Raw genomic sequence first — 13517 nt, forward strand, 5'->3', positions numbered from 1 at the left:
AACATCAATGTGTGGTTGCCCCTCACGTGCCCCCTACTGGGACCTGGGACCTGGGACCTGGCCCACAACCCAGGAACATGCCCCAGGCTGGGAATCGAACCAGCAGACCCTTTGGTTGCCAGGTTGGCACTCAGTCCACTGAGCTATGCCAGCCAGGGCTATATGTATATCTTCTTTAGAGAATTGTCTCTTCAGACTTTCGGCTCATTTAACTTGGATTCTTTATTATTAGGTTATAAGCATTCTTTGTATATTCTACGTGTTGGATTATTATCTATGACAAATAAAAGCACATCACAATAAAATATCTAAAGGCCAATAAACAAAGAAAAAGATGCTCAATTTTACAGGTCTACATGTCCATCAACATGGCTAAAATGTCAAAGACAGGTAATATCATCAAGTATCAGTAAGGATATGAAGCATTTAAGAATCTCAAACAGCCCTGGCTGGTGTGGCTTAGTGGACTGAGCACCCACTTGTGAACTGAAGGGTCACTGTTTCCCATATAGGTCATACGCCTGGGGTGGGGGAGGCAATAGATCAATGTTTCTCTCCCTCTATTTCTCCTTCCCTTCCCCTCTCTCTAAAAATACATAAATAAATAAAATCTTTAAAATTATTAAGTCAGTCGAACTAACTATAAAATAATTATATCCAACTCAAATACAAGTGACTAATCAGATTCTGAGTTAGGACAAAGGTAGAAAACTGACAGCCTATCTGGTATTATGTGTTTAGCCAAAATGGAGTATTTTTTAAGTTCAAATTTTACTGCTTTTTGGCTGAGTAAAGCCTTCATATTCCATGTCTTATATGCTCTGCTATTATCTGCATATGAAACAACCACATCTAGGTAAAACTGTACCTCTGCCATAGTAGCCTCGATTGTAGTTTTTTAAAAATTTTATTTATTTACTTTTAGAGAGAAGGGAAGGGAGGGAGAAAGAGAAGAAGAGGCACATCAATGTGTGGTTGCCTCTTGTGCACCACCCCCACTGGGGACCTGGCCCACAACCCAGGCACGTGCACTCATGGGGAATCGAACCAGCGACCCTTTGGTTTGCAGGCTGGCGCTCAATCCACTGAGACACACTAGCCAGGGCGGGGAGAAATCTGTTTAATCTGGATATTAGCATTCTATTAATAAACCACAAGTGGGATGACAGGCCTCAGTGGTCTAGAATTTTTACCTGGAAGTCAACATGAGGCCTGGCATCAGAAAGCACAGTAAATATTTTCTGCTTTGTGGGCAAAGACAGTATCAAGAGTATTGTGTAGGTATGTATGTAAAAAAGAAAACAAACTTCCAATTTTCATTCACAAAATTCATAATAATAATCTAGTAAAGATTTTTGTAATAAAAATCTACTAATAAGAATGATGACATTCTTTGTAACAGATAATGTTTTACTTAACTAGGAAGATTTAATTAACTCACCATCAGTGAAGAGTTTTTCCTTGCCTGGAAAACAAATAATCCATGCAAAAACTAACCTTGATTTCACTTTTTTTTTTAATTTTTAAGAAAGTCTGCTGTGATGAGATAATCCATTTTTAATTTCTAATTTCTCTGTCCATTGCCTTCCTGTGAGTTGGGAATATCATTACTAGTAATCTGGTATTGTCTATATGTTGTACTCTGTTGTATAAGCAAGTAGGTACATAGCTATACAGAACTATAGTAAAAGTGAATAATAAACACTTTGCCAACTAATTCAAAAAAGAAATAACTCAACATTCCACTGTGCATTAAATGTATGACATATGAAATCCACATTTCTCATTTCAAATGATAGGTATGCACCAAAAATTAAAATATTTTTGTAAACGTCATGCTACAGCCATTCATATATATGTCTATTAAGTTATTACCGCATCACTGCAATTTGTAGTACACCAAGAAGCAGTGCAAAGCAGTGAGTACCACACAGTCTTTGCCACCACTATTCATTTTGCCATTGCAGCATGAAAGCAGCCATAGATAACACATAAAGAAATGGGCATGGCTGTATTCCAAAAATGTTACTGATGGCCCTGACCAATGTGGCTCAGTTGGTTGGGCGTCGTTCCACAAAGCAAAGGGTCGTCTGTTCGATTCCCATGCAGGGCACATGCCTGGGTTGTGGGTTTGTCCCCGGTAAGGGCATGTAAGAGAGGCAACCAAGAGAGGTTTCTCTTACATTGATATTTCTCTCCCTCTCTTTCTCCCTCCCTTCCTCTCGCTCAAAATAAATAAAATCTTTTTTTTATGTTATTTATAGCACAAAGTTTAATTTCATATAATTTTTACATGCCACAAAATATTCTTTTGATTTTTTTCAACTGTTTAAAAATATAAAAATCCTTCTTAGCTCGTAAGCCATATAAAACCAGGCGGCAGGCTAGATTTGGCCCATGGGCCTCAGTTTGCCAACCCCTGATCTAAAGTGAAGCCCAACGATTAACAAGTACAAAGCCTCCAATCAGCATTTGCTTGCCTCACTCAAATGGATGAGTGTAAGGATTATCCACCACTTGAGGAAGCCTCAAACAAAAAGGAGCAAAAAGAAATTAACATAAAAAGAAAAAAGGTTAGAAAATAAAGTCAAGGAGACCTTTCAGAATGTGAATTGAATAAGAAAGCAAAAATAGAAGGAAAATAGAAGAGAAAAGGTAGGAGAGAGAATATGAACCCAAAAGTACCAACCACCAAACAGTAACAGTTCCAAAAAGCATTTGGGGGGATGTGGAGGGTGAGGGAAGAAGGGTATCCTTGTAAAAAAAAAAAAAAAAAAAAAAAAAAAAAAACTTTTTAAAAGATTTTATTTATTTACTTTTAGAGAGAGAAGGGAGGCAGAAAGAGAGGGAATTGAAATATCAATGTATGAGACACACGAGAATCAGTTGCCTCTCACGTGCCCCCAACTGGGACCCTGGCCTACAACCCAGGCACGTGCCTGACTGAGAATCAAACCAGCAACCTTTCAGCTACAGGCTGGCGCTCAATCCACTGAGCCACACCAGTAAGGGCTAAAAATTTTTAAGTTTAAAATTTGTCACTACAAACAAAGATCAGAAGACTAACAGAAAACAGACAGTGAATTATTAAAAACAATGGAAGGGGGAAAAAATCAATAGAAGCACATCACTATATTTCAGAACAAGGATAAAGAGATTAAAAGGTTCCAGGAAGAGTAAATAAAACAATGAGACTAGTATTGGCAACACTAATTGCTTTGAGACACTGAAAGAGAGCTTTCCTCAAAGTTCTGAGGAAAAAAATATATTCAACCAAGAATTTCATATTCAGTCATGCTACTACCATTTAAGTAGAAGAGTAAAATAAAGAGAACTTTGGAAATGCAAAGGCTCAGAAATTTTACTCTCAGCAACTGTTAGGACGTACAAACAGGGCAGTGAACCGAGAATGGAGAAGATGTGGGAGACTAGAGTTTATGCAAAGTAGGTAGAACCAAGATTCTTCACAAAGCAGGCCCAAATTACACTCTCAGAAGGGTGCATAAGCAAATAATAGTAGTAAAGTTTTTTTTTTAATCTGACCAACAGCACAGAAATAAAACTGTCACTGCCTAAATTCAGAATGAGGAAAGAACTTCACTCCTGAGAATTTCCGAACACAGGTCAGCCTACAAAGTAAACCCTAATTCAACATATGCCAGTTCTAAGAAACACCAACCAAACATAATTTCAGTGATTTTGTGTTGGTGGCACCCGAAAGAAGCAAAGACAAAACACTCTTCGGAAGCTGGTAGCTGCAAACCAGCGGACAGGATTCATACCTAAAGCCCTGGTAAACAGGGTTACCATCAAAATCGATAAAACATTGCAACACACCATCTAACATACTATGATCAAGACTAGGCAGAAGCTAGCCCTGGCTGGTGTAGCTCAGGGGACTGGGCATGGGCTTATGAACCAAAGGGTTGCCAGTTCGATTCCCAGTCAGAGCACACGCCTGGGTTGCACGCCAGGTCCCTAGTACCCGGCGTGCAAGAAGCAACCACACATTGATGTTTCTCTCCCTCTCTTTCTCCCTCCCTTCCCCTCTCTAAAAATAAATAAATAAACATCTTAAAAAAAAAAAAAAAGACTAGGCAGAAGCTAGAAGTAGTAAAGTAAGACCTCAAGAACCTCAGATGATGAAATTATCAAATACAAATATAAAATTAATATACTTTAGATATTTAAAATGTAAAATGATAAACAAGAAGACAAAGCAAACACAGCTAAGTGTAATTTGAGACAAACCTTTTACATTAAAAGTAAAAATATAAAGTATAGCCCTGGCCGTGTGGCTCAGCTGACTGGAGCATCATCCTGTAACTGAAAGATTGTTGATTTGATTCCGGTCAGGGCACATACCGAGATGCTCCTGAGCTTACAACGGAGTTACGTCCCAATAAACCCGCTCTAAGTATGAAATATAAAGTTGAAAATGCTTTTAACCTAACATGCATCATAGCTTGGCCTGGCCAATTTCTACTGAATGCGTATCACTTTCACACCATGGTAAGGTAGAAAAACGGTTTAAGTCACACTATGGTAAGTCAGGGACCATGTGTATATAGGAGGAACTCAAAAAAATGCAAAAGAACTTTTTAGGAAAGAAGGCTACATAATATTCTAAACCAGAAGATTTCAGTAAATGCATACAATGTTTATGAAAAGGCAGACACCAAATTGTAAAGAAAGTATGTTCTCCCAAATTTATCTATATATGCAAAGCAATTCCAACAAAAATACTGACAAGTTTTTTTAAAATGAACTTTCACAAGATGATTCTAAAATAAGAGCAAAAAGTTGAGATCAGTCAAGATAATCCTGATGATGAACAAGGTATGTATGGAGGGGAATGAAATTACCTTAATGAATACAAGCAGACTTCCTTTTACTGCGCCTTGCAAATTTTGCCTTTTCTACAAATTGAAGGCAAGACCCTCCACCAACAAAAAGATTAGAACTCACTGAAGCTCAGATGACCGTTAGCGTTTTTAAGCAGTATTTTTTAATTAAGCTGTATGTACATTGCTTTATTAGACATAATGCTATTGCATACTTAAAAGACTACGGTGTTGTTTAAATACTGTAAATGTACCGGGAAACCAAAAAATTTGTGTGACTCACTTTATTGTGATATTCGCTTTACTGCGGTGGTCTGGAACCAAACCCGCAATATCTCCAAGGTGTGCCTGTAACAAAGTTTACTTTAGCTTTATAATAGGCAATAAAATTAGAAAAATTGGGGGTGGGGGGTTTGATTAAAAAAATACACCTGTCATATATCAAAAGACAACTTTCTAAAGAGTCAAAAAAAAGTCAAGTGTATTAGTTATCTATTGCTATGTAACAAATTACCCCAAAACTTAGTGGCTTAAAACAATAATTCATTAGCTCTCAGTTTCTTAGAGTCAGGAGTTTGGAAGTGACTCGGCAAGTGGCTCTGTCTCTGTGCCTCTCGTGAGGCTGCAGTTGGGTGGCAGCCGAACTGCAGTCATCTGAGCGCCCGGCTGCGCTAGAAGACCCATCCAGCTCCGAAGTGGCTCATTCGCGTGGCTAGCAAGCTGGAGCCGGATGTCGGCAGAAGGTCTCAGGGCTTCTCTGCACGGGCTTCTTTATAGGACCGCTAGAGTAGCAGCTGTTTTTACCCACAACACAGGATCCAGAGAGTTGCGAGTAAAGCTGTATGCTTTTCATGGCCTAGCCTCAGAAGTCACTGTTAATTCTGCCCTAGTCTCTTGGTCACCCAGACCAGCCGGGTCACCGTGGGCAGAGACTACAGAAGGGCGTGAATACCAGGAGAAAGGAGCGTGGGCGTCTGGGGGCTAGCTACCACACCAAGCCATGGTAGGCTCAGAATAAATCTTCAACTTACATAACTAAGGATCAGTATATGGAACTTACCAAGAATTCTTGTAAATCAAAACAAAAAATATAAACAAGCTAAAAAAAAATAGAAGACACAGGGACAAACAATTCACAGAAGCAGCGACATAAACCACATATAATCAGCATTCGAAAGTGTTATTCATTAGTACCACATTAATTCATGCTATTCACCCATCATTAAAGCACGGACTTCAAATATTTTTCTAAAAATAATCTACTTATATTCATTCGTCCTTGGTCTTTTTTCCCTCTTTCCCTTGGGACCAATGTCCATTCTAGAAGCTGACTCCCTAGTAGGTAGTTTGTGGCCACAGAAGAGACATAGGTTAATTTACCCAATACTATAAGCTCAACCTTCAATCTTGGACTCAGGAAAAGTAAAATGATACAACCCAGTCAACCAGTCTTAATATGCGGAGTAGGGGGGAATAAGAACTACAGTGAGGAAATTACAAAAGGTCAACCAGTTACTAAGTACTTTTTTCACCTTTACGTTCTTTTTAGCGAGCTCTTTATAAACTGTAATGGGTACCCCCAAATGAAGAAGTCTGAATGTATGAATCTGCAATCTTCTGCCTATTCCACAGTCTGACATCCCTCCCAATGACTCTACATTATCATTTTCTGATTGTCCTTTATGGGCGCAGGTCTCAACCTTTTTTGTCTCAGGGTCCCTCTTATCCTCTTAATTATTGAGAATCTTCAAGAGCTTTTATTTAGATGGGTTTTACCCATCAATAGGTACAGTATTAAAGTAAGAATTTTAAAATATTTCTCTAATATTTTAATTTGTTGCCCTGACTGGTATGGCTCACTGGATTGAGGGTCGACCTGCGAACGAGAAGGTCTCCAGTTCGATCCCAGTCAGGGCACGTGCCTGGGTTGTGGGCCAGGCCCCCACAGGGGGTACACAAGAGGCAGCCCCACATCCGATGTTTCTCTCCCTCTCTCCCTCCTTCCCTCTCTCTAAAAAGAAATAAAGTATTTTTAAAATATTTTAATTTGTTAAGTTTTATTAAAATTAAATATATTTATTTATTTAAAAATAAATTCATGGCCTGCTTAAATAACATATTAGAAATAACTGTATTTTCCAAAACAAAAAGCCTTTAATAAAGAGAGACACTGTAAAAATTTTTAAATATCTCTTTAACATCTGCTTTAACAGATGACTAAATCTGTTGTGATGGGTTGTTTTATTTGAAGAATACGAAGAAAACCTGGCCTCATACAGCTGTGAATTTAAGAAAAGGGCAGAGTATCTTAGTAGCCTTTTCAGACAAATATGTGGCTATTCTTTGATATAATAAAAAATATAATTGTATTTCTTTATTTCTTTTTTTTTTTGAGAGAGAGGGAGAGGGGGAGAGGAGAAAGAGAGGAACAGAAACATTGATGTGACAGAGAAACATCAATCGGCTGCTTTCCGTTATGAGCACCAATGTAGACCCAACCAGGGACCAAACCTGCAACCCAAGCATGTGCCCTGACTGGGAATCAAACCCGCAACACCCAACCAACCAAGCCACAACAACTGGGCAAAAAGTGTATTTATTTCTTAAATGTCTGCTGCAATCTGGAACTTCAAACCATACTGATAACTTTTACTAGTCTTGTATTAAAATCTACTGGTCTATTTTGCACTTTACATCTTTTTTCTATGCATGATTTTGTAATGTCATGCATTTGGTCATCTGGAAAATCTTAGTTCCCTATGTTAACACTTCACTGCCCAATATTCCAGAAAAAAAGTGCTAATATCACTACCGATCTCATCACAAATACTTTCAAATACTGAGAAGCTGTCAAGCTCATGACGACAGGTAAAGTTTTCCAAGATTCTAATTTTCATTTAAAAGTTCCATATCTCCCTCTTAATTTAACTTAATACTGCTATAAACCTAATACTTCTCTTTAAAAAACAGAGCATTTAAGAAAAAGAAAGAATACTCAGAAAAAGCCTTTCTCAGGAGGCAACATGTGAAGTGAGGAGCCCTTCTTCACTCAAGAACTTAGTGTGCACCAAAATCACCTAGAGGGCTTGTTAAAACAGACTGCTGGTCAGAAGGCCTGTAGCTGGCACAAAATTTGCATTCTTAACAAGATCACAGATGATACTGATGCTGCTGGTCCCAAAGCTGCACTTGGAGAACCATGGAGCTACAGGGAACAGCTCAAGAATGTGAGTAACTTCGGTGTGCTAGGGGAGCAGAAGAAAGGTCAGTCAGAAGGGAGGGTGGTAAAGTACCTGTCATCGTTTCCCAACCATTTAAGATGAAAAACTCCCTGCTCTGGCTTCCCAGACCAGAGATGGAACCACAAGTTGTTCAATAAAACCTTGCATTTGCAAAGCATTTCACAATTTATAAAAGCATTTTCACATGCATTATTTAATTTGACTTAGGGAGATTAAGTGAAGGACTATCAGCTACATTTTAGAAATAAACTGAAGGACAGAAATATTATGAACCTGAGGGAACCAGAAAGCAAGTGGCAGAACTATGTTCCCTGACTCCAAATCCAGTGTTCCTTCCAGAACAGCATGCTCACTTTTTTTTAAAAGAGCAAAGCAAAAGATGCAAAAAGGAGTTAATACTAACATTATTTTCTAGACTCCTTGCCTAAAACCATGGTGGCTGACAGACTTCATTTGTTTTAGATACTGGTTAGAACGCAGTATTTCCTTAAGACTAACAGTGCTTAGTTAGACCCATCTCCTTACTTCTCCAAGTTCAAAACAAAGGATGGAGAAATGAATGGGGAATTTACAGACTATTATTCTCTGGCCTGCACAAATATCACAGAGCCAACCGCATTACCTCAGTCCCTCCCAGTCCCTCTGCCACAGCAGTCAAACCCAATTTTCATCGTGTGCTCCCTGTAAACCTCTCACCTAATCCCAGGTTCCCACAAGAACCCTGAATCCCAAATGTCTTACCGCACTCCTGAGGCCACAAGCAGCTACTTACACAACCATTATCCACCTTCTATGTGCCCATTACCATTTACTATCTTCTCCATCAATCAACCCTTATTCTTAACATCCTTTCCTGCATGCCTCAATACCTCAAAACCGAAATACCCAAAACTGAAATTATATCACCCCCTCCCCCCCCCCACACAACCTGTTCTGTGCCTGAATTACTTTATTTGCATTAACAGCACTGCCACCCATCAAACAAGAAACCTGGAACTCCAGGCCCTGGCTGGGTAGCTCCATTGGTCACAGCGTCGTCCCCTACACCAAGGTTGTGGGTTCGATCTCTGGTCAGGGCACATACAAGCAGCAACCAATGAATGCATTAATAAGTAGAACAACAAATCTTCCCCCAACCCAAAAAAGCAATAAATAATTAAATTAAATTTAAAAGCCTGGAACTCTCAATGCTCTTATCTCCATTACCATGGCTACTTACAATTAGTTACTACTACTAATACACTAGCTGCCACTTCATTAATAACTACACTATACATACTTTATTCTATCAACAACCATGAGGAAGGTAATTCTGTCCTTGTTTCACAAATGAGAAAACTTAGACTAAGAGAAATTAATCTGTCCAAGTCACAAGCAGGAAGTGACAAAGTAAACAACATCTAAACTCAAAATGTCTCCCAAAGTCAGTTCCATTCCCCTGGAGCAAAATACCTCCTCCTTCAATACAGGACATCAGTCCTGCACTACTACCCCTCCCAAATGCTAATTTCTCACCTAGATTACTTCCAAGTTCCTCCTACCTGGGCCTGCCTCCAGCCTTGCCTTCTCCTACTCTGCCGCGGGCTGAAGTGCTTCCCTTCAGTCTACCCTGCACAGGATACACCCTACACGATGAATCCCAAATGCTTTTGTGCAGATCCACAAACCTTTATTACTTGCAGCTCCAAACCTCAAAAGTTTTGTGAATTTCTTTTCATAAATTTGTAACAAAACCCACCCTGAATTGTGGAAGGCTATTTATTGTTTACCCTTAGTGTGACATTTGTATGTTTCACTACAGAAATATCGTGTTTGATGATGTGTTGTTAACCCAGACCCTGCTAGAGCATTAAAGACCTTACCAGGAAGAAGAAAAATTTCCAAACTATTCTGAAGGGTTTCAGATATGGGATTGCAGCCCCTTTACCTATTCAGCCCCTGAATCCAACCTGATTTCCACACATCCCTTAACTGCAGGGATGCCTAAGGTGTCCTGTGAGTTACTCACCTTTCAAGAAACCTGCCCAAGGGTGTTCTATTCAGTGAAGTTTCCCTGACCTTCTCTAGATTGCGCCACGCCATTGCAGCAAGTACCCACCTCTACTGCTATAGCTTCTATATTTGTTTCCCTTAGATTGCGAATAAGCTCCTCAATGAGTATTCCATTCAATCCTACAGCGTCTGGAACACCAGGGGCTCACTAATGCACAATGAACTAAAATTCAGGCCCAGCTCTCCCTAATTTCCAATTCCCTTCAAAGTTCATTTCTCCTTCACCCCTAAACCTTAGTATTTTTCCCTAACCATGCAGGCCTCTCACAGCTATTTTCCTACCAGAGTTTCTCATTCCCAATGTCATCTTAAAATTACTTTCTACCAGACGCCTCCTCTTAACCCCAAACTCTCCAACGCCCTTTATCCTCTATTTAATCCCTAGTCCTTCTTTCCTCTAGTTGTGAATAGGTCAAGTCCTCTCCGCTAGGACAATTCCCCCTCACAGCTCTCATCTCTTACCTACTCCCTCCTCAACACCTCTCCGGGCTCTGGGCCTTCCCACCCCCAAGCGCTTCCCACCAGCCCTTTCCCGGATCCCCTCTTCTCTCCGAACCTGCGCCCGCCCCGAGTCCACGCCTTCCCGGCGTGTATCCGCACCGCACAAACCTCCCCTGGAGCGATGTCCCCTCCCCCCCCACCGTCTCCCGCAGCTGGCACCCCCTCCCTCCACCGTTCCCGTATCTCTGGCGGTCCAGCTGCTCTGGAAACTGTCCCAGGGGCCGTGTCTTTCACCTTACAACCCTCGAGACCGCTCGCTCGGAGCAGCCCCGGGCCCGAGCACCTCCGTCCCCAGCTCCTCGTCGGCCCCGCCAAGCCCCTTCAGCCCAGACCTCGGGCAGGGCCTCCAGCTCACCTTGCTGGATGTCGCCGTTGCTGCCCCCCGGGATGGGCACGTTGAGCTGGCGCTCCGGCTCCGGCAAGCAACGCAGGCAGAAGGAGTGAAGACAGGGCAGCAGCTTGGGCTCCGCCTCACGCCGGCTCTGCAAGCTCTGCTGACACACGGCGCAGGTGTCCAGGAGCGAGGCTGGAGGTCCAAGAGGCGGCCCCGCGGAAGGACCTGGAGCGGGAGCCGAGGCTGGAGCTGGGGCCGGCGTCAATACCGCCCCCCCGGGAACCGCAGGGCCCACGGAGGCCGCAGGAGCCGAAGCAGCCGGGGCCGAGCCGGAGGAGGCCGCGGCCACCCCCCCGTCGTCGGGCCGGGCCGCGCCGCTCTCCGCGTCGGCCCTGCCGCCTTCCTCCTCCTCCTCCTCCACCAGCACCGCGGCGAGAGGCGGCTCCGCCTCCTGCGCCGCGGGCCCGACGACCCCGGCAGTTACCGGCGCACTGCCGCTGCCCCCGCCGCCGCTCTCAGCCTCGCCGCCGCCTTTGTTTTCCGCCATGTTTTCCTCTTTGAACCCGCCGGACCGCCCCGCGCCGCCCGCCGCCCGCGCCGCCACCGCCCCCAGCCCCAGCCGCAGCCGCAGCGAGAGCGGTCGCCGAGAGCGAGCGAGCGAACGAACGGACGAGAGCGCGCGCGCACGCGGCGCCCCCGCCCTCGCGCCGCGCTGTGAGAGAGGGGCGGGCGCGGCGCGCGCACGTACGCAGGACGTCCTCTGAGGGAGGCGGGAACTCCGGGCGCGGGCGCGGAGCTGTCCTCACCGCCCCGCCGGCTCTGCGGTCCCCGGCGTAGCGTTGCGGCGCGGTGGTTCAGCTGGCTTTAAAAGCCAGAGGCGCCGTACTGCGTGTGGCTGGGGGTGGTTATGAGCTGGGACGCGGAGGTCGAACTGAGAGAAGAGTGGAAAGGATGGCGGGTAGGAGGCCAGAACTGGTTCCCGCAGAGCGAGCGTCTCCGGGGCGGCGCGGTCCCCAGACTCGGGCGCGTCTCCGCGGAGACCTCACTTGCACTGTCGGACGCCTGGGCCTCCGGCTCGGAGGTACCGACCTCCTGGGTCTCTATGCCTTAATCGGCTGCGTTCCCTTGAGTGGTTGTTCCTCAGGGGAGCAGTTAAGGGGTTTGCTTGCTTGCTTTTTTTTTTTAACTGGGGGCCTACCAGAAAGGAAGCTCAAAAGACCTGGTTAGAAAGACACTCTTTAACAGCTGTGTTTAGATTCTTCAGGTGACTGATTCTCCGACGTGGCTTCGTATCTGAAAACCAATCAACTGAGGGCTCTTTCAGAGCTGGAGATTGAGATAGGAGGACCACACCCCACACGTGCATCAGGAAGTGGGGAGGCTGAAGGATGTAGAAAAGTCAGTCATTTGGTCTGATTGTGATGTGCGTCAGTTTGGGGAGTCACCAATGTTAGGAATTATGAATGCCCTAACAATGTTGGTAACAGAAGCTTTCAGAAAGGCTGTCTTTATTTGAGAAACAAGTACTCTGGGGATTTTTATGTAATAAAACGATTTTTTTAATGTTGAGATCATGAATTGCTTTTGTGTTCTGCCAGTGTTCCCAAAAAACTTAATCTTTGAGCTGATACATAAACCCTTAAGGGAAGCCACCCAGAAACATTTTTAATTTATTTTCAAAAATATTGACCTCTGCTATGTGTCCGATAGTGTTTTAGAGACTCTAGGATAACAGCAGAGAACAAAAGAGGTCCTTGACCTCAAGGAGTTTCAACATAATGAAGAATAGAGTGAAGACTAAATTACTAAAATCGAGTAGGTTGAGGTATGCGAAGCGATTCTGTTCTTGTTTTAACTAGCCTAGGAACTTAAACTTTTGAACTTTCCAGCCCTGCAGCAATACCTGGATATTCATCAGACCTCCAGATAACCCTCTACACCCTGAAGGACTCCCCTGACATCTGACTGATAACCATACTGGACCAATAATAGGTCGCTAAGAACGCAGAACTCATACTCAAGAATGCATTTTTCTTGGGGGGGGGGGTTGTATTTTAAGAGAAAGGGAGGGAGAAAGAGGAAGAGAAACATCAATGTGTGTGTTTGACTTTGGGGCGCCCCCAGCTGGGGACCTGGCCCACAACCCAGGCACGTGCCCTGACTGGGAATTGAACTGGTGACCCTTTGGCTCACAGGCCAGCACTCAATCCACTGAGCCACACCAGCCAGGGCAAGAATGCACTTCTTACTATAAGAACTCAACTTTTCTTCTCCAGAACACTTCTGGTTTTTGCCTAGTTGTGCTTCCCATTTACAACCCTCAAGACCCTTGAATAAATCTGTCATTTATTTCTAGCCAAAGCCTCCAAACTCTTGTAGTTTGCTTGACACTAATGGGAGAAGAATGAAAATAAACATATGCCAGGGAGTAATACATGCTATGGAGAAAAATAAGCAGAGTAAAAGAAATTAGAGATGATTGGGGAAAGCCTCAGTTGATAGGTGAATGAGCCTGTAGCTCTGTTGCAGAGTGTGCTAGGCAGA

The 13517-nt window shown here is 43.4% G+C and overlaps 1 protein-coding gene across 2 annotated transcripts in view; it reads right to left on the bottom strand.

The window, feature by feature from the left end:
• The window catches only part of TRIM33 (tripartite motif containing 33), a 109436-nt gene extending 97810 nt beyond the window's left edge, over positions 1-11626 (bottom strand). For both annotated transcript variants that reach the window (XM_053914484.2, XM_024570588.4), the window contains exon 1: positions 10995-11626. In XM_053914484.2, the coding sequence (XP_053770459.1) occupies positions 10995-11520 (526 nt within the window). In that variant the 5' untranslated portion in view covers positions 11521-11626. The remainder of the gene's footprint in view (positions 1-10994) is intronic.
• Between the last annotated feature and the right edge of the window lie 1891 nt (positions 11627-13517).

This window comes from Desmodus rotundus, chromosome 12 (assembly GCF_022682495.2).
Source record: "Desmodus rotundus isolate HL8 chromosome 12, HLdesRot8A.1, whole genome shotgun sequence".
Taxonomy (NCBI): Eukaryota; Metazoa; Chordata; class Mammalia; order Chiroptera; family Phyllostomidae; genus Desmodus; species Desmodus rotundus.